At 34.6% G+C, this 22,447-nt stretch overlaps 1 protein-coding gene across 1 annotated transcript in view; it reads left to right on the top strand.

Moving 5' to 3' along the window:
* Znf804a (zinc finger protein 804A) overlaps nt 1–22,447 on the top strand; it is a 184,949-nt gene that overhangs the window by 151,773 nt on the left and 10,729 nt on the right. Inside the window, exon 2 of the mRNA XM_051184375.1 lies at nt 13,279–13,422. Coding sequence (XP_051040332.1) covers nt 13,279–13,422 — 144 coding nt within the window. The remainder of the gene's footprint in view (nt 1–13,278; nt 13,423–22,447) is intronic.

The following is a 22,447-nucleotide window of genomic DNA, read 5'->3' as shown; positions in this document are numbered from 1 at the left end:
TGCATCTTTATCAGTCACAACCTCATGTCTTTCTGCCTCTTTTGTCTTCCAGATTGAAACAGTTGCAGAGACCCATAGTCAAACATTAGGTGGAGCTCAGAAAACCCCATAGAAAAGGGAGAGGAATGATTATAGGAGATAGTAGGACTGAGGCCATCAGAAGAAAACAACACACATAATCAATTAAGTAGGCTTCATATGGGCTCAAGGAAACTGAAATAGTAATCTAGGAACCAATGGCACTAAGCCATCTGCATATATGTTGTTAGCATAGGGATTCTGTGTGTTTTCCTAACAGTGTGAGTGGGAGTGTCTCTGACTCTTTCACTTGCTCTTGAGAAATTGGGGTTCAAGCTGAAGGTCAGAAAAGCAATGCATCCAGCCAGTAATGATTACTTCTACCAAGGCTGAAATGGAGATCCTATGTTCCCTGTGACAGGAAACTGAATCTCACATGAGACCTTTTGCTTCTTCCTTGTATATCCCTCTAGTGCTGGGATTAAAGGTATGAGCACTATTTCCCTTTTAGACTTAATTACGCTAATGTAGCCCTGGGTGGCCTTGAACTCACAGAGATCCATTTGCATCTGTCTTCTGCATCCTGGCATTAAAGGTGTGTGCCACCACTGCCCAGCTTCTTTGGCTAACTAGTAAGATGGTCTTTGTGTTCTGATATTTAGTGGCTTTACTAGATCTTAAACAATATATAACTACAAAAATGGATTTGGGCAGATGGAACTATGGGGGAAGACTGGGAGGAGAAGAGGGATGGGAAGCTGTGGTCAGGACATATTGTATGAGAGAAGAATACAGTAAGAGAGAAAAGTGTCATCTCTGTTCTCTGGTTATTCCAAGGAGTGGGGAAGTATGTTGTGGGTAGATAATGGCACTCAAGCTCTCCACAAATCAGAGCATAAGACAGAGTGATTGTCAGCATTTTACTCTTGCCATAATTGTTTAGTGTTTCTTGAGATCCGGAATAATCTACTTAAACTCACATGGCTAAAATAAGCCATTTAAGCTCATTGTCTCAGCTTCTATTTTCAGAGTAACTGAAGCTAAGATCACAAGTGAAACAGTTTACTGAGAAATGATAGTATCTTTTTCTAGACTGCCACTAAAGCTGAGAAAGTCACAAATAAGCATTAGATCATTATATGCCTTTCCTTTAACTCTCACAGAAAATGACTGCTGCCTATAAATTTAAGAGATTTCTAATGTGAAAAACCCTCAATTACTATCACTCATATGCTACAGTTGGGTTCTTTGACATATATTTATATAAAATTTTTCCTTTTAGAAATATATGTAAGATATTTATGTGTATATGAACTATAAATATAATACAACTTAGCTTTGGAAAATCTAATGTAGTTTTTCTTACTTACCTTGAAAGCTGTGAACATCCATCTTACCATAGGGAGAATGGAGGATGACATTAATATCAGGGGATTGCTAATGACATAATCCTTCCAAACCAAAAAACAAAAAAAAATATTCTAATGACTTATGTAACTACAACAGTTGTAAAATTATAGGTTTAAACAGAAGATTTAAATGATAGTGTAAAAGGTGCAAAGATGGACATCTCACTGAGGAAGAATATTTCCAGGTGGGCTTGATAAGGCTGAATTTTAAAAGAAGATTCTGGGAAGTACATAATCCTTTCATGTGAAAAATCTTGAAGTTAGAAAATATGTTATTCATCCAGTAGTTGAAATTATATGAATAGTCATAAACAATAGTAGTTGCCATTAGCTAAGATAAAATTTCATGATGGGCTGGAGAAATGGCTCAGTGGTTGAGAGCAATTGTTACTCTTGCAGAAGACATGAGTTTGGTTTCTAGCACTCGTGTGGAATTTCATAATCACCTAATAACTTCAGTCTCAGGGGGTCTGATGAAATCTTCTTCTGACTTCCACAGATACCAGGCATGCAAAACATCCATACACAAAAAGATTACAAAATTAATAAAATATTATAAAGAAAAGAAAAGCCTTAATGATACTTATTTGCATGATTTCTTTAAAGAAGAACTTGAAAATAACTTGAGTTGATTTCTTTCTTGTAAATATTAGCAAATGAGCATTGAAGTTTATTGCTTTCTGTTTAGTCACAATCTCTACAGAGATTTGCTTAAAGATGTGATACTCAATATGAAAATGTCAGTGATCAGTCGCTGCATTTACCTGAAGAAAGGTATTGATAAGATGGTGTTTTGTGCCATCTTGAAAATTAAACCTTTTGTTGTTGTATGAAACTTCCTTAGAATGTTCTGTTCAGTGCATCTGTGACTTTTGATAAAAATTTGACATTTTGACTCAGCTTTCACTCCTAAAAGAGCCTTGGTTTTCTCTTTTAGGTGACTGAATATGGACTTTGAGATCACCTGGCATTTATGGATGACAATAGTGGTCTTCTTGTATCTATAAATAGCTGTTCGTTTGCAATATAGGGAAAATATTTGAACCATATAAAGATTAAAACAGGACTACTTAGATATGTTTCTGCTACAACACTTTTCTACATCAAATCTATGACATTTTCTTCCACAAAACTGAATCTTCCAATTTTTTGGATACTATATGTTATAAAATTTCTTTTAATTGTGAAAATAGCTATCTGAGTCAGTTTCTGACTCTACAGGTAGCGTCTCTATCTGTAAAAAAAAATAATGCTCATTTGGACATTTGGAGTCACTTCTATTTCTAATAATTTAAAAACATGATTTTCCACAGGTTTGATAATTTCCTAGAATAGTTTGAAAAAATCAAGAAAATAGTTAATTACTTTTTCTGGTTTGTTGCAAAGATGAAATTACTATACAGTCAATTGAAAGAGATCACAGGCTGAGTCAGAGCATATGCTGAGGAATCTTGCATTCCTTGTAGGCATGCCATCTCTGCCACACTCAAATGTATCCTTCCATCCAGTTGTGCCTTAAACTTCTCAGAGTAAAGCATCTTATAGGGATTTAATTGTGAAGCCATTACTAGCCACATCAAATCAATGGTAATGGGTTTTGTCTTTATCTACTCACCCACCCACTATGCAGGAATTTGGGAATGAGGTTGTAAGTTACACCTTGGATCATTCCTTGGACATTCCACATAACAGGCTTCATCTGAAAACCATCTGGGTACCACAAGCCATCATTACCTATTTGTCCTACTGAAGATAATCTTATTACTCTGAAGAGTCCAAGAATTTCTACTGCTGCTTGTCAAGAATTAATGAATATAAAGAATATATATATATATATATATATATATATATTCTTGCCTTTACATATATATATATATATAATTTCTTATTATATTTTAGTCTGATAATCACTCTTCAAATATTTGCTGTGTATATTATCATTTACTTGTTAACAAATACTCAAAGTTATAGAGGTATATTCCATAAATTTCCTTTTTAAATAAATTTTCTAGCTATATTAAAAGGAAAGAATAAGATATAAAGATAGTGAGTAAAAGAAATTGTACTTTTCTAGAAATAAAAAGAAGATAATAAAGTCTGTAAGATTTTTTTCAGATAATATCACAGGTACATAAATATTTAACCTTTGGTGTAAGAACATCCTTAGGAGAATAAGTGACCCTTACCAATAAGGTGAACATAAAATTGAATAAGTTATAGAAACATTAGGGAAATTAGTTTGTTCATGATGTATGATAATGGTATAGGACAATGATAGAGCTGCAGCTGAGACCCAAAAGCATTTAGTATCAGTAGTTGTGTGTATATATATACAAGTGACAGTGACAGAACATTGAAGGTATGAACACAAGAATATCAATTATTCAGTAAATAGTAGCTTGACAGAAATTTCTGCCCAGAAAATAGTAAAAACATGATTGAAACATTCAGGAAATGAAGAAATTTAATTCTCAAATCCTTCTATTTAGCTAATTGATTTGGTAAACATGTCCAGAAAACAAAAAGAAAATAGGGTGGACAAAACTGATATAATGTTATGATGCTTTCCACTAACAGAAAGCTATGCTGTTTTCCATGGATTATTTGCACAGTCTTATAAATATTTGCCTCAAATAGAAAAGTCTATGCCTGAATTCTCACCTTCTAAAATGATATCTGTGTGGACACAAGTAACTCTGACTCTTTTGCACTCCTGGTTAAGGAATATGACAATACACACTCTCATACAGTGACTGAAATCAACTGCTGAGGAAATGAAAGACACCTCAACACAGACTAGGGAAGAATCCACTAGCAAAAAGTCACTAAGTCACTAACACATGACATTTATGTTTTCCCCCCCTCTTCTCTCTTTCAAGCAAACAAACAAATAAAACTAAACATAATTTCTTTTTTAAAAATAAAAGAAAAACAAATGGGACAAAAAGCACAACAGATAGTCCACCAAATACTAATGACTCTATTTTTGGTTGGATAGCTACTCCTAAGCATGAGTCAATAATATGCCTAGAGATACTCCATTGGAGAAGACTGATTGTTACTTTGTCAATGGGTAACAGTTGCAGATAACTTTATGATTAAGGGTGGGAATCTGTGTCTATCTTCTTTCTCAATGTTAGGATTTCATCTGGCTTGATACTTTCAATGCCTCTGTGAGTTCTAATATGTTCCTGCCCTTATGTGTCTCATAAATGCTGTTTTCTTGAAGCCTTCTAAAACCTCAGGCTCTTACAATCTTTCTGTACCCTCTTTTGCATAAATCCCTGATAGAAAGATAAGTAAATCCTTCTTAAGTTGGAGTGTTCCAACCTCTCTCAATTTGTAGTTGTTTGCCTCTATGTTAATTATTATATACCATAAGAAGAAGATTCTCTGAAGAATGTTCAGGGATGTACTGATATACTGTTATGTTAGCAATACAATTGTAGAAGTTTCCCTCTAGTCTCATGACATGTCTGGACTCAGTTTCTTGACCTCATTAACAGAGCCAGGTAGAGGTTCCATTTCATATAAGGGTCTTTAAATCTCATTAAAAAACATACTATTTACTCCACTACATCATGATCAGGGATATATTTCAACAACTATAAACATAGAGAGAAATCTCAGTTGCCACTTGCAAATGATACCAAGGTTATGGTGAGTTTGCTAGTATCCTGTTAATGATTTTGCATTCACGATCACCGGGGACATTGGATTGTTATTTTATTCTATTTTATTTTAGTGTGCCTATATAGCACTAAAATCAGAATAATCCTGGCTTCAAATAAATGTTCTGTCTCCATCAATCTTTTGTATGAATTTGTTAAGATGCTTTAAATCATAGACTTTACCAAAAATTGACCAGCACCTGCCATTTACTTTAACACAAAGCTCTATTTCATTCATTGTCTTTTTAGTGATTATCCGTGGATTCTGTGTTTCTAATTACTTCTTTAGTAATTCTTGGTACCTTACATTTGTTTGGAATTTGCCAACTCCACCCTGACACCCTCACCAGCCTGGTTTATTATCATACATTCATTCTTACACTGACATGTAGTTGTCCATTTTTCTGGATCCTTTGAATGTCTGATATCAATAACTCTGTCTCTTTCTCTGCTTCTACTCTTATTTAAGGCTACTCTTTCCTTTTTCTAGGTACACATTTTTAGTTTTGATGTAAGTTTTTATTCCTATGAGTTTTCCTTTTAGACATGCTTCTGCTGCATCCTACATTTTCTTAGTCCCCTCTTCCAGTTTCAAGAGCATCTCTGTTCCCTTCCCTGTCTATTTTGTATACCTGTTCTTCAAGTTTATAGTTAATTCTTTATGACCAACTCAGTAGCTGATATTCTCTATTAAGTTGCTTTTTACTTTTTTATTTTATAATATCAATCTCTGTGAAATTACTGTCACTAATAATCTTCCCAATACCATTGGATGTCTCTCTCTGTCTCTCTCTCTCTCTGTCTTATGTGTGTGCTTGAGAGAGACAGAGAGAGATTGAGAGATATATAAAGAGACAGAGAAAGAGAGATTTCTTAAAATCCATAGTATTCAAACAGTTAATGATCATGCCGATGTTTCTCAGTGCCTTTGTTTTTGGGGTCAGTTGTTCAGAGATGATATATTTTTTCTAGTGAGAGGTACACCTTCCTGGATTTTTCATATCTCTTTTGCCTTCTACAAATGTCTTCATATTTAAATAAGTGGAGATTTATCTTGTTGTCCTGATTGACTTGCATGGGGAAGCTTTTCATCAGTCCATCTTTTTTTAGGTTCTAGGTCTTGTTATTTGACATTGTGAACCTTTCTTCTGGATTTCCCCAGAAGGCAAGTTGGCATATATGAAACAAATTTGCTAAGCAGAAACTTGGAACTCTGGGAATCTGTCTGAAATTTGGATTTGAAGACACTTAGCTATCATCAATGCTGTCCCTGAACCTGATGACTAAGGGTAGACACACCTCTAGGATAGACATAATACCTATGTCCTGATCCTACATGTATTTTCTAGATTATATTTTGACTATAAATCCATGAATACAAGTTTCAGTCTTAGGTTTCTGGACATGCAATAAAGCCTAAGTTTGTTCACAGCATCTTGCTGGGCATATGGATATACTCATGGATAAGTCACCTAGAACATATCTAATTTACTGGGATACATCTATATTTTACCTATGAAGAATGGAGGAGATACAGAAATATGGACTATAGAACATACATGTATGAAAAGTCTGGCAGTTACCAGAACCCTGACCTCTATAAGGAAGATGTTCAAAGAAAGGAAAAGACCTGATACATGGGGCAAATTGGCCTGAAACTGAATAGGACTGAGTCTTGTATTTCTAAGACTTGAGCATTCGTTTCAGTCTTTAGATTCCAGTCTGGTGAATATAACTGCAGAATCTATCTTGGTCCTGCAGTTGTCCTCTTGTGTGACTGGATTAGTGCTACCTTCAACTCAAAGTGTACAGAAATACACTTGCCTGGAAATAAGGATATCCTGAAATCTTAAGTCTATGGATTTAACTTGGACTAGGACACATTTGGAGGCAGAGTATTCCAGAAATGCCAAGAGCCCAAGTCTGAGATAATCAAACTGGATATGATGGCCCAGTCCATTGTTTAGCCTGGTACTGCAAGCCTTCATAATTCTGAATATGAATTATCTTGTTTGTGTCTAGTGTTGAACATGAGTCATTCCCATGCTTCCTCATCTTTCACCTAATGTTTGTTAAGTTTCATGTAGGTATAATCAAGTATGGATATTTGTCCACATTTATATTTCTGTGGGGCATTATGAAACAGTACCACTCTTTCTACAAATGCTTCCAATTCAGAAAGCTATTTCTTTCTCATTTGTTGAGTTTGTGCTAGACTCTAGACAGCTATGACATACTCTGATAAAATATAGGATGCAGCAGTAACAGAAAACAACAACAAAGACCTCTGTTCTTTGTCAGATTGCTCACACTCACATAGAAATATCAGTTGTAAATGTGCAGTAACAACATCTTACTTTAACTAAGGTGAAAATTAATGGGTACGATATGTTGTGATTAAGCTACCATGAGAAGCACAACTTTAGAAAAGAAATGTTCTGTCTTTATGGTTGAACTTTATGCTATTTGCTTTATATACATGATGAATAGATTATCCTTGAGGCCAAGGAAAGACCACTAACTTCTCTATTTTAATTTAGCGATCTATAAAATGCACTATATCACTCAACTGTTATTTTGCTTTTAAATGAAAAATTATTTTTCTTGCTGGGCTGAGGATCAAACTCATGGCTTGTAAATGCTAGACAGGTGCTGTACCACTGAAATAAATCCTTAGTGGTAAAAAATTTCTTAACTTTATGATTGCATCTCAAGACCTTCATACTGCCCTCTTAAAAGTAAAGCTTCAACCTTCACTATTTTATTAGAAAATGAAACTTGATGGGTTAAAATAAGTAAGATTTTTGTGGCTTTATTCTTCACTTTCTGCTATCACGATCAGTAGACTGTCTAACATTTTGTTCATGGTTAAATATAGAATTACTATGCCATGTAAAGGTGGATTTATTTTGATTTGAGCATATATGAGTAATTATTTCTTTTCATATTATTTAATTATATTCCTTAACTTCTGCTGTGGTAAGTTGTGATGAATACATGTTAAAATTGTTTATAATACAAGCCAATGCTTGCTTTAATATCATGCAAAAAGAAGATTAGAGGAGCCAAGGAAAAAAACCAGCAAATTATGACTAATATACTTTTGTTTTATAAATTTATATTTAAATTAGAAACAATCTAATTTTACATATCAATACCAGTTTCCTTTCCCTCCCATCTTTCCATGACCCCCATGGATCCCTGCATCCCACCTTCCATCCACACACCATGGGGTATCTTCAAAGTCTGTCACATCATTATTCTCTACTGTAGTATTATTATTATAAAGAATAAAACCTACATCATGTAAGAAACAACCAAGATTATGTAAGCAAATATCATTGTTAATAGAAGTACATGACTAATGAAGAGACTTTACAAAAAAGAAATTCTGTTGAAAAACATTTGAGAACTACTTGAACAAGTAAAATAAAAAGAAATGATTCCATTATAGCTCATCCTATGTACTGACTGCAATGCTGCCTCCAATACTCATATTTAAACCATGAAATAATAGTATTAGTTTTTGTTTCATTTAAAATCCATGACTTACAAACATTAATTTCATTATTCAGTGCAAATTCATCAAGAGTTCTATAAAAATAAAAGTCATTTTCTATTGCGGTAAATAAGGATCAGGATAAACAAATAAGCCGAATAGATGTTTATTCAGGGAGAAATAACTTACAACCTAGACAGAAGAACACCAGGAAATTCAACCCGATCCTCTCCTGTCCGAGTCACGCCAGAAAGAGAGCGCCTTCCTGGCCCCCTCCGACCTCCTTCCTCAGGTCACCTCTGCCCATAGCTCCACCCCCCAATGGGCGTGGTCAGTGCTACAGAAGGACTACCTCACTACAATTCCCCTTTTAGTCTAAAGAAAAGATTTAGGCTTAATACAAAACTATATACAAAACAGTGAATAACAAGTGTGCTCTAAGAAAAGGAAAATCGAGAACAAAATGACCTACATATCTAGTCCTAGGGTGAGGGCATAATGGAGTTTACAATAGAGTTGTCCTAAGCTGGAAAACGTAAGTCTAGTACCTAATATATCTAACTAGGAAGAGAGAATAATAGTTGTGATAGTTTAATCTTCAACCTCATCAAGACCTGAGAAGGAAATTAACAATACTAGAGTAGACAGGAAATGCGGATGGACAACTTCCAAAAGGTGCAGCAAGGACAGAAACAGCAAGCCACCTGAACAGTCACCCTAGGTCTCACAGCAACTTTGGTACACCCAGATTTGGCTAAGGCCAAGAGAACTTAACAGACCACAACAACAGCAGGGAGGTAGAATAAAATAAAATAAAATAAAAAAAAAAAAAAAAAAAAAAAGGACCCACAAAAAAGATGATGGGAGATGCAATTATGTATATATGTTTCTCATACTGGTTAATAATAAAGCACTGTTGGCCAATAGGAAAGGAAGATAGGAGGGACTAGGAGACAAGGAGGAAATAGGAAGTAGTAAGGAGGAGTCAAGATGGAGAGACTGGGGAGACCAGATGCCTGCCCCACTCCCCGGTAAGGAGGCCACGTGGAAATACATAGATCAACAGAAATGGGTTAATAATTAAAGGCAGAGCTAGCCGATAAGAAACAAGTAACTGGGCCAACAGTATTGTATCAAATACAGAGTCTCTGTGTGTTATTTGGGGCTGGCTTGGTGGCGGGACAAGATCAAGCAGCAGGCGGAAAAAACTGTACTCGTTACAATTTTCAATCTTTTAAACATTTTAAACTTCAGAAGTAACAAAATAGGAAAATAAAGAGTAGAAGAAAGGCCAACTGGAACATGATAATTATCATTTAAATTCATGAACTAATATACAAAATTTTCTATGATGCTAGATTTTTTCTTACCTTGTCCTATGAAGTTAAAAAGTAATTTCATCTAACAATGATTAACCTTTCATAAAATTGAGAGAGTGGACTATTCATTCACAGATTTTAGCATCTGGATAATTACTATGAGACATACCCTACAAATAATGTAAACTTTAATATATATGATATTCATAAATGTACTATTACAATAAGCAATGATATAAGGAAAGTATTAGTCAATAAATTTTTATTAAATTTCATTTTAATATAACATATATATGTGCATATATACATATTTATATATGTATATGTTGTGTGTGGTACTGTGTATGTGTTTGGTGTGTACATGTGTGGAGGAGCAAAGTGAACTTTATATTATTTTTTTTGATAAATCTCTACCTTCATATATGACCTTCATATTTGTGGCCTTTTGGTTTTTTATGTATGAGTACTTTGCTTTCATTTATGTTCATGGCTGGTGTCCCGAGAGGCCAAGAGGAATTGCATGCTCTATAATTGCAATTATAGAAACTTTTGAGTCACTATGTGGATTCTGAGCACTAAAATCTGAAAGATTACTCTGAAAGAGTAATCAGTGATCCTAACTGTCCAGTCATCTTTCTGTTGTGGGAATTCATTCAGCCAATAGCTTTTGGGGTACTGGCCCTTTGGGGATTGTCTGAGGTACTCAGTGTGGACTGATAGGCAGAGAGAAGAAGCTTGCTGGCTCTCTTGTATGGTGATCATAAATCTGATCACAGCTTCCTATGATCCCAGAGCAGATGACACAACTCGCTACCTTTATTGTTATTTTTGAGTGCCCCCAATACATATTTGCCATCTTTTTATTTGGGCTCTCCTGGACAACATTATACCAGCCTATATTTTTCAGCTTTTTTTTGGGGGGGGGCAGCCAAGATCTCTCTAAGAACCTTGAGCTAGTGATATATTAATTAGGTTAGTTTGGTTGGGAAAATTCTTAAGGTATCTACTTTTATCTACCCAACCATTACTGAGGTTGTAGGCATGCCTGCAATCATCCTTTTATCTTTAAAACTCAATGTCTAGGAACATGTTATAGTGGCACATGAGAAATGACAAGTGATTATTTTTAACTTTAAGGGCATATATAAGTGAGTTTGTAAAATAGAAAATTAATGCAGCCCATGATGAATACTGAAGTTTTGTCCTTTGTTGAGCAGTGGTGAAAAGATTCAATAGATTGTATGTGTATATATATTTATATGTGTGTGAGAATAAGGATGACAAAGAAGAGATCATGAATTGAAAGAAAGTTAGGTGGTAGTAGGAAATTCGACTGGCGAGAAGTTGTAGAAATTATATAAATGATATAAATGCCATATTTTTGCATGGAGTTCTAAAAGGTTAAGTTAAAAAAATATAATCAGTCATTATTTCAACACCTAAAATGCACTTGTATCTGTCAACAACAGTATATAAGGTCTCAAAGCTTTAACCAAAAGCTTTAGTTCATGGTTTTTGATATGAAGCTCATAGACCTCCCATTTTATAGAAATAAGACCAGCTCCCTCATCTATCTCATCTATCTCAGGCACTGATAGAAGGGCCATCCCTGATCTCCCCCCTCACACACACACATATATACTTGGGAGGGCAGGCCATGCAATTAGCCAGGGCAGCATAATGGAGCCAACCATGTTAGTTTAGGTGTGGCTGAGACAGCTCTGAAACTGTGAGCATGAGAGAATTGTCCCCATCTGTCTTATAGCGGCATGGGTGGTGAATAGCTACCCTCCCTGACGCTGCCCCTCAAAGCCTGGGGCAGTTTAGAAAACTGGCAGAGTTATTCCTGTTGGTGCATGTATGGGTGAGCCAGCCTCAAAGTTGTAAATATGTGAGATCTATCTCCCACCTCTCATCTTGGGATAGATGCATCTACCCAGACCCAGAGTTATGACTTGGTCCACTCAAAATCTATCTCATCTATGATCTTTGGGAACACATGAAGAAGTTGGTCCTGCAGACCCACAGCTGTAGGAACTCCACAGTACAAGGTAACAACAGGTTTTCCAGAAAGTGCCCTAGGGTAGGCTCAGAATCAATAGTGATAGTATAGCAGAAACCAGAGGCCTCAAACCAGACCAATATCTCTTTGCAATGAACACTTGCAAGTAAATATATATGGACAAAGGGTTTATGGTGTAACTCACTATGTCACACTGAAGCTTCCATTATGAGATTTTTAAAAATTTTCCATTTTTTACTTTCCTTATTTATCGTTTTAATTTTTAAAGTGTTGTTTAATTTTTTTCACTTATTTTTACATAACAACCACAGCATCCCCTCCCTCTTCTCCTCCTATTCCCTCCCCCCACCTCTTCACTCCTTCTCAATTCAGTGGCAGGCCTCCAATGTGAGAATTAGGTTTCCAATATCCAGCCTTTTTTCTCTTAAATTTTGTTATATTCGGTGAGGGCTGTAAGGATGGAAGACAGATGGGAAGGGACAGGAAACAAATGGGATTGACATTAATGATGTAAAAGACACATAGAAGAAAGGAATGAAGGGAGGGAGGGAGAGAGAGAGGGAGAGAGAGAAAGAGAGAGAGAGAGAGAGAGAGAGAGAGAGAGAGAGAGAGAGAGAGAAGCTCATACATCTGATTCTGCTCTCCTTCTGGAGGGTAGAGTTGTCAATTGATCAAGCTTTATTCCCAGGAAGCATCATGAATATGACAAGCTTCCTTCCTCCCCTCCTGCTCCCATCTTTCCTTTAATTCCTTTTCATTTTAGGTGAATAACTTAAAGATTTGCAGAAAAAAAAATCTTATTATCCAAAGGTTTAAGATTCTATAATTGCAATTAAAAAATGATCATAAGATCAATTACAATGATCAAATTAATGCAGTTTAGATGAACAATAAATTTATGTAAACATATATGAAAAGAAAGAAAATACCTTCATTGTATATATGTAGCAGTATGTACAAAACTCTTTACACACATTCAGATATTTACTAAAGAGAATTTTGCATTAGCTAAGAAGCAGACGTCTACAGAGTTGCTGTTGGAATCTCATTTCTAATGTTGGCACAGTAGAATATATTCAGTTAATATTTCTTTCTATATTACTTACTTTCTCGTTTGTATTACTGCTGCGTTTTATTTTTTTTCTTTATATTGGTTTCATCAGTGAATAGTCTGCGTTATTTAACTCATAATTTTTTACAACTTGTTTTGCCAATATTTCCTTATTTGTTCTTTGTCCCGTATCTAGCTCTAATTACTGTGCTAAAGTTGACAACTTTCAAGAAAAAGCATACTCAAGGGAGAACTAATTATATGAATCCTTGAAATTTTATGTTTCAGGACTATGCTGAGAAGGAGAACACTATTGCAAAAGCTCTGGAGGATCTGAAGGCAAATTTTTACTGTGAACTTTGTGACAAGCAGTATTATAAGCATCAGGAATTTGACAATCACATTAATTCATATGACCATGCTCACAAGCAGGTAAGAAAGAGAAGTCAAAAATTAGCATTTTAAAACTTTGAAATTTTTAAGTTTGATAAGACTATATTAAAATTTTGTTACAGATTTAAAAATGTAGTTCTATGATGATAAACCTGGTTCCAAAAACTAAAAGAAATATTTGAAGCAGGATCTAATATAGTAAAACAGTCTGATCAATTCTTTTATTGTACACACTTGTTTTGAAAAAATATTCTACAGATAATGATCTACTAAATGCCCTCAAATATATAATATTTTAAAAAGTTTTGTTCAATACTATAGTCATTATGTATAAGTAAATTTTTAAAAATGAAGTTTTACATTCTTTATCAATGAGTTACATGTGCTGAAAAATGAATCCTTGGTCAATTTTTATAATGAGATGAATTTCCTTATAGTGTACAGATACTAGGAAATGCATCTACAAAGTCAGTAGGTGGTGTATTCTTAAGTGATCTGTCATTATCTTATTTGCCATTTGCCATCTACATCTGACAAAATCGTTTTAGGGCTCATGACTGTGTTCTTTCTAAAAGCATTCTAGATTTCCACTATGTTCAAAATCATGAGAAAATGGCTCAGAGATACTTATTAAGTATATGCATGATATATGACATGGTTTATTTTGCTGGTATTTTCATTATGATATCAATTTTGAACCCACATTCATAGTTTGCTAAGGTATGTAAATATAAATTTAAAGTAGTGACTAACACAAGAAATGAAATTATCATTGATTTTTATTTTATAATATGCCAGCTGATTACCATGACAGATTTATTTGTTGTTTATCTAATGATGAAACATCAGGATTTGCATCAAATTATAAATATTTCATTTGTTACACATCACCCACAAACACTCTTCTGAATTAATTTTGGTAAAAACAAAAGGACTATGTTTGAATGGATGGATTCTCACTAACTTTACATTAATATTGGGTTTAAAAAAGGGTGAATTATCCAATATAAATAAGAAAGAGTATTGGGGAATTATGTCATTAAGTGATTATAAATCAAATATATATATATATATATATATGTGTGTGTGTGTGTGTGTGTGTGTATGTATGTATGTATGTATGTATGTATGCATGCATGTATGTATATATTTGTCAATGTTCCAGTCTTTCATATTGATTAAACTGTTTTCGGAAAAGCTGTGGTAGGAGGAAAGTCAACCTTCAGTTATACACATGACTAATTAATTCATGCTTAGCTTGAAGATTTGTCCTTGATTTATTGCTTCCCCTTGGTATGTAATAGATCTCTGAAACTCCTATGATTATTCCTGGATACCTTATATTTTTAAAATATGTTGCATGTCCCATTTTACAAGTAAATAATTATTCTAAATACATAGATGTGTATGTATTATTTTAAAACTACTTACCAATTTCTTTATTTTGACAATAAATGCCTTTCTGTATTTTGACAATAAATTGTCCTCATGAAAATTCACATGGGTAAGCCTAAGGAACTTTCCAATTCCCTATTCTCAGTAAATTTAGCTCATTTGTTACTCCTTTTTAATTTTAATTCTAGACCTCACATTATTAAAACACAAAGCAAACAAACAAAAACTAAGGCAGAACTGTCAGGATCATCAGGTTCCTACAACTGAGAGAGAAATAGAGAGAAGAAATCAAAAGAATGTACTATTGGACAGCTAACATGTAGAAAACATGAAAATATCTATTTGAGAAGGTTCTCTGAATTGTTTGAATTAGTTTTCTGTACCTGTGGCATTCTTAGGTCATTCTTAAATCTAGATAAGGTAGGTAGTCTTAATCTCCCGAAAGCTGTTATAATTTTCATTCATTCGTTGCTGTTATCTTTCCTTGTGTGTTTTTAGATAGTCTAAGGATGAGTGTTTTCTGATCAATCTAACTTGCTATTATGCATTCTCTTATTCCATTTAGCAAATTTCTCAGTTCACAAATTCATGTAATTTTTATAATGTGTCCATTCATTGACGTTTCTCTATTAAATTTCTATATGTATTTTTCATTTCACTTAATTTCCTTTAAAAATCAGTATTTTAATTATGTTCAAAATTATTTTATACTGGTTGTTGTCCGTTTGCCTGCTGCTACATCATCTTTCACTTTTGAAGTGGTCCTTTTTTTCTGAAAGATCTTCTGGGTAGGGTGGGAAGTCATCTCAACATTGAAAAATTTTGTGTTAATTCCACTCTTTACAATCTAGTGTTCTTTGTTTCTGCGCCTCCCAAAACTCTAAACAGTCATTTATTATCTTTTATTTGAATCACATCCCTATTTTGAAACAGAATCTCTCCTTAAGTACAAGTTTTCTACAACCTTGCTATCGAATGATTGTTTCTAGTTCATTCTTAAAGGCAATGTGAGGTCAAAAAAGTCCCCAATACACAACTGAATGTGATTCCCTAGGAAAATCTGAAGTACCTAGTAAGGGCAGTCTGTTCCTGCAGCTTACTCTCTGTGGTATGGCTGGATTGTGTTCCTCAGTCAGTTACTGGCTTGTGGTCAGCAGTACAAGATTTGTTTCCTGATAACATAGGGAAGATAGATGATAGAAAGACCTGGCCCAGACTGTTATGTCATAGCTGCAGTCACGGAAGCCACACAGTCTATCACCTCCTGGGCCTACGGTTTCCAGAAGCTATTGCAACACTGGATCAGACAAAGGTCCATAATGATATAGGAGGCATAACTGTGGTAAGCATCAAGGCACAAGACCACTGAAAGAGTTATAATGGAATGGGGATATTTTTGTTCACCTGGCCCTAAAACTGTACTGTAGGCTCCATCCTTAGGCTGTGAGAGGGAGATAGCAATCATTAAGATCTGCCTGGTATTAAATTTCAACAAATGACACTGAGTGACAAGACAATGTCTTATGCTTAGTACCCTGCAACAATTGTAATCTCATTCTATTTTATTCCCAAAACATGTGATAATTTTGGTGAAGAATTTTCTTTGATCAGTAAGACTATTCTGTCCTGGAGACTCACAAACACATGGACACACACAGCATCAGCAGTAAACTGATATACTGTAACTGATGGGATACAGGCTAAGACCTCCTCTTCTGGTTTAATTCTTTGCTTGGTGGAAGAACTAATTGTTAGGATTCAGCAATAACCAATGGTCTGTGATTAACTCTGCTACCTAAGAACAAGGGACAGTTATTGCAGACAGTACTTCTGTCAATAAAGCTGATAAGAACCTAGTTCATACCTAACCAAAACAGTGTGTTGGGGATGCAAATGCTTCACACCTATGCAAAACTAGCAGTGATCAATCTTGAAACAGTTCAAAGCATACAGATCTCTGACAAGTACCTTTAGAATCCTACAGGACTCACAATGTCCTGGCTTCCGGCCTATTTTGGGGTCTTGCTATTCTGGCTCCTCACAGATAATCCAAAACAATGCCTTAAAGTGTCCCTAGAATCTATGTTTAGGTTGATGGAATCTTGATTTTCATCTCCGCTGTCTGAGGTTGTGGGAGGAATAGTAGGGAAATTCCTTACTAACACGTGCAGAGTCTCATTGGCAGATATCAACAGAAAGAGACAGGATTCTGTTAGCTTTGGGCAGGAAAATGACAGATTGATTACAAACTATTATTTTAAGAGGCATTTTTAAAATAGCTATTATTTTTGTTGGGATTTTGTTTTGTTTTATTTTTATTATGAGACATCATCTCTCTATGTATGCTATCATACAACTCAATTTGTATACGAGGTTCACCTTGAACTCTAGGAATCCACCAGCCTCTGCCTCCCTAGTGTTGTGATTAATGGCAAGACATATGCTAATACACCAGGCTAATAGCTATTATTTTTAAAACCTAAGAAATAGCTTGCTATAAGAACCAGAGAGGTCTTTTAAGGATTGGTATATAATACAGTTTCTCTCTGTGTCTGTGTGTCTGTCTATGTCTCTCTGTCTTTCTCTCTCTCTCTCTCTCTCTCTCTCTCTCTGTGTGTGTGTGTGTGTGTGTGTGTGTGTGTGTGTGTGTGTGTGTGTGTGTACCCATAATTCTGGTAATTATTGAATGCCCTTTTAACAAATAACATGCTTACAATATGTGTTGGTTAAAAAGAGACAGTTTAGTATATATTTTAAGAAGATGAAAGTTTAAAAGCCATATCCTGGTAATCTTTATCATTCTTGCTGGTTATATATTGGCTCCAATGTATATCAAGGAATATCCAATTAAAAAAATCCATGCAATCTTGTTTATAAGTACCAATGGGAAAAATACAACATACATATATATAATGTAACAAACATATTTGCAAAGGTTTATAATATGTGTACCTCACTGTGATTGTTACCAACTGCTGGTATGGATGAATTTTCTCATATATGTCTTTCTATCATTCTATTAAATTGTCTAGATGCATATGGTACAGAAGAGTGTATTTTATTGATTTGTATAGATACAAATTTGAGGAATCCAAAGTTATTAAGTACAGTAGATAATTAGTGATTGTCAATATATAATTGTACTTTTGTCACATTTTAAATGACTTTTGTATAAGATATGTATAAAACATTTTTCAGTAGTGTCTTATCCTTCTAAATTTTAGTATCTGAGATAAAAAATAAAAGATCAAAGACTCAGAATCAGGTTAAAAGGAAAGATTTTCCTCTGAGCAATTTGACCTATTCATCTGCTGTTCGAGTCAAGTCACACTGAGTCTGTCCACTCACCTGCCTGCCTATCAGCAATTCAGAGTTATTTTCACTGTAAGAAATCTGTCACACTGATGCAATGAAGAGACAGAACAGGGAGTGATTGCTTTAGTGCTATAGCCCCTCAAACATCTTGATTTTTGCTTTAGTGGTTACAGTGTGGCTGAAATACCTCCCAAAAGGCAGTGAAGTGACCTTCACTTCAGAAAGTCAAGACTCAGCCTCTTGCAGCTTGCTGTTTTGTTCTTCCCCAGAGGAAGTTGAGGTCAGGCCAGGTTATTGGAATCTATTAATCCTGCAGAGAATTCTAGGCTATGAAAACGGAAGGGCTATATTCACATATTTGAGTATTTCTTAGTAATTTAAATTGTTGTTAGTGACACTGATAAACTACTTCTTGATATCTGAGTGTAAGTATATAGAATTAATGGAGAATTGGAAATAACATCTATGTATAATAAAGCCATTTCCAATATTTTCCTTGTGTGTACTATGGGATTCAGCCTAATATCACTCCTTTATTTGTTTAAATATTATATTACTATATTTGGTATGTTTATTTCATCTTTATTTTGATATAATTCAACTACAAATTTTCTCCTTTTTAACACCCCAAATGTCTCTATGCATATACATATATATTCCTAAATAAAATCTATTCAATCCACATAATGTCACACACACACACACACACACACACACACACACACACACACACACACACATATGCTTTCAGGGATAACTGTCATTTGGACAATCAATCGGTGTGCTCTTATCTGGGAAAGACTGTATTTCCAACTCCCAGTTACCCTCAATTTCCTGTATTTTTGGTGTGGAGTTCAGGTTTTATGGCTTTTCTCCTGCCAATTTTGCACATTTATTGATGTCATATTTTTCAGCTCATGTTTGGGCAGTCCTGTTGCTAAGACTTACAGGTGCAGCTTCTGAAGATGCTAGAGGACACACCCTCACAAGAAAACCACGGATCATCTAGAGTTGCAGTCTTCCCACTCTCTTTTCTACAATGTTCCCTGAGCAATGTGTAGAGAGCCTTATTTTCTATTTTAATAGAGACATGCATTGTAACTAGGCTATATGAGTCTGCACTTTGATTTGTTGTGATTTTCTGGAGTAATTTCTACTTAAAAGAGAAGTTTTTTGATTTATTATAATTTGAGAAGCTATGACAAAGATTTTTTTATATGGAACAAGGGAAAAACATATAATTTGCTTTTCCAGAGCCCTTAAGCCCCTCAATATGGCAACCCAATAGAATTGAAATATATATGTGTTATTGATTTTATATCACATATAATGGGAAAACTGTACAGTTTTGACATTTCTTTTTTATAGAATTTATTTTTTATTTTATATCAGTGTTTGCTCTGAATATTGCTCTGAATAGTGCCTATAAAGGCATGAAGATGCCCGATCCTCTAGATATGGCCTTTTGTGAAGTCATAGATAGTTGTTAACTGCTAAAATGTGAACCACGGTCTTCTGTAAGAACATTGAGTATTCTTGACCTCCAAGCCATCTATCTAGCTCTTAGTTTCAATATTTCCTATTGAAACCACTCATGTAATACACACAACTAAACTGTTAAGTTTTATCCTAAACTAGAATCCAGTTTTATACAAATGTATCATTTTTATTATTTTAATTTAAAGTATCTTTATGAACTTTCCCACACTTTCTTCTAAGCTATGTGATAGTTTAAATGACAATTGTGTCTAGACAATTGTGTGAATGATTGGCCCTGAGTTGGTGGAACTCTTTGGGAAGGATTGTGAGGTACCACCTTGCAGTGAACTTTGATGTTTTAAAAGCCCAAGTCATCCAAGCAGTTTCGTTCTCTTTGCCTCTTGCTTGTGTCAGATGTAAACTCCCAGCCTTTTCTTAGGTACCAGAAGTGCCTGGCTGCATCTTTCTTTCTACCATGATGTTAATGGACTAATCCTCTGGAACCATGAGCACCAAATTAAGTGGGGTTCTTTATAAATTGGTTTGGTCATGGTATCTTGTCAATAGAACAGAAACTAAGAGAGCCTGTACCCTTTTGCCATATTTATCATGCTCTCATAATATAAGATGTATTCACTCATTCAGTTTTGAGGAAGAAGAAAAAAAATAACCAGAAAAAAAGTTTGTGTTTTCTTTTTTTTTTTTTTTTCTTATTTAAATTTGAAACAGGGTTGTTTTACAAGTCAATCCCAGTTCCCTTACCCTCCCATCCTCCGCTATCATCCCCACCAAACCCCAGCCCATCTCTTTTCTGCTCCTCAGGGAGGGTTTTCTAAGTATAAATTTGCAACATTTTTAATAAAGTAAACAAGAATATAATACATTTCTTTATACCAGTTTTACTTTATGAATGTCAATTAAGCACTGAAAGCCAACAATGTTCAACTAATTTGGTTTTGTTAATCTATAGTAGCATATATTTCCTGTAGTTTAAAATAATTTAAATTATTCTTTCTTCTCTCTCTCTCTTTCTCTCTCTCTCTCTCGTGTGTGTGTGTGTGTGTGTGTGTGATGTATTTGTGAATGCAACAGTATTCCCATGCCACAGTGTACATGTTGAGTACAAAGGTCAACTTTTAGAAATCAGTTATTTCCTTCCACCTTTTATAGTTTCTGGTAAATTTCATACTCCAGATAGCTGGCCTGTATCATCCAGATGGTTCAAGGTTTTTTCCCAGAAGTTGAAGAAAGGCTTTTATTGGGGCAAGGAACTATACTCATATAGCAATCACATAGTGATAGTAGTTTATACAAAGCAAAGAGGTAACCTGGCAACCAAAATGCCACAGGTGATTCTTTTGTCTCTGTCTTTTATAGCAGTGGAATACTAGGATTACATATATGTACCACTTCATCTGTATTTTCAATGTGAATTCTGCAAATCAAAATTCATATCATTAGGTGTATATTGCAAGTATTTTTACTATAAGCCATTTCAGTTGCTCTTCTTCATAGTATTTTTCTGACTTTGTTGGTAATATCTTTGGAATTGCGTGTCTTATATTTCTATTTTATCTATACTTTGTTAATGATCATAAGTTAACAAGTGTGTCTGGTGAAATATCTACTTTAGGAAGGAGTTTATACATTTAATTTTTACTTTTCTTAGCATTTTTTATGCTTCTTATTCTGAAGAAGTTGAAAAACTTCCTAGGAATTATCATAAAATCCAAATTATTGAGAAGAGAATTGATTCTGAATAAAATAAATTAGTAAGTGTAATGTATCATAATAAATGACCTTGGTATCAATATATTATTATTGATCATTGGAATTTTAGTTGTTAATTCCTCCCATATATAAATTGTCTTACTATTAAAAAAAAAGATTATCTCAGAACATATTTAACACAACTACTGACTAGTACTGACATCTATAGAAATGAATATATGTGTTTATATTTCCTTTTACTGGTGAACATGGTTTACTATAAAGAAAAAGTTAATTATTGTTTAATTTTAGAGTCATCTAAGAAAGTTGGCCAGTGGTCACATATGTCTTTAGTTCTGTCACCCAGGAGGCAGAAATTGGCTGATCTCTGAGTTAGAAGCCAGTCTGGTCGATACACACACACATACACACACACTCTCTCTCTCTCACACAAAACATAATTTTCCACAGGTTTTTTTTTTTTGGTAGGTTCATATATTATTTCTCTGTTTTGAAGCTTTCCAGATATCCAGGGTTCTAAAGAAAGTTGAGTCTTTAGAGAGGTTACTCTTTCATTAATTCTAATGATGCATACATCCTTCTATGATTTAGAGATACAGGCAAACAGATACAAGTATTTTTCGAGATCAAAAACAAGCTTTTAAAATTTGTTTAATGGGAACAAAGAGTAAAGCATTGAAAATGGACAGATTACACTGTTTGATATCTCATCACCAGGACAAGAAAAAAAGAGTCTGGTGTGAGCGAGATCCTGGTCTCCAAAATTGAGACCATAGAAGAGTTGTCCCATCCTGACTGACAAACACTACATCTGCCCAAGCTTGGGCACAGACTCAGGATTGTGACATGGCCTGCCCCAACATCTATCCCATCTAGACCTGCTGGAGCATGTAAAGGGAACTAACTACCTTGGAGACCCAAAGCTGCATATCTCCTTAACACAGAGCAGCAGCAGGACATGAAGGGAAAGCCCTGGTGGGGGACCAGCTTCTCACATGTATAGTCCTTTTAATGAAAGAACTGAACTTAAAAGGAAGCTTAATACCAATTATTTACAGTTTAAAAGAATAACTTCAGGGCATGCAAGCTATAAATCTAGGCAGCTTCCTGGAGGAAGAGGAAGATAGACAATGAAGTCTTTTGT

Source organism: Phodopus roborovskii, unplaced genomic scaffold (assembly GCF_943737965.1).
Source record: "Phodopus roborovskii unplaced genomic scaffold, PHOROB, whole genome shotgun sequence".
Taxonomy (NCBI): Eukaryota; Metazoa; Chordata; class Mammalia; order Rodentia; family Cricetidae; genus Phodopus; species Phodopus roborovskii.
This window is presented reverse-complemented; position numbering and strand designations above follow the sequence as displayed.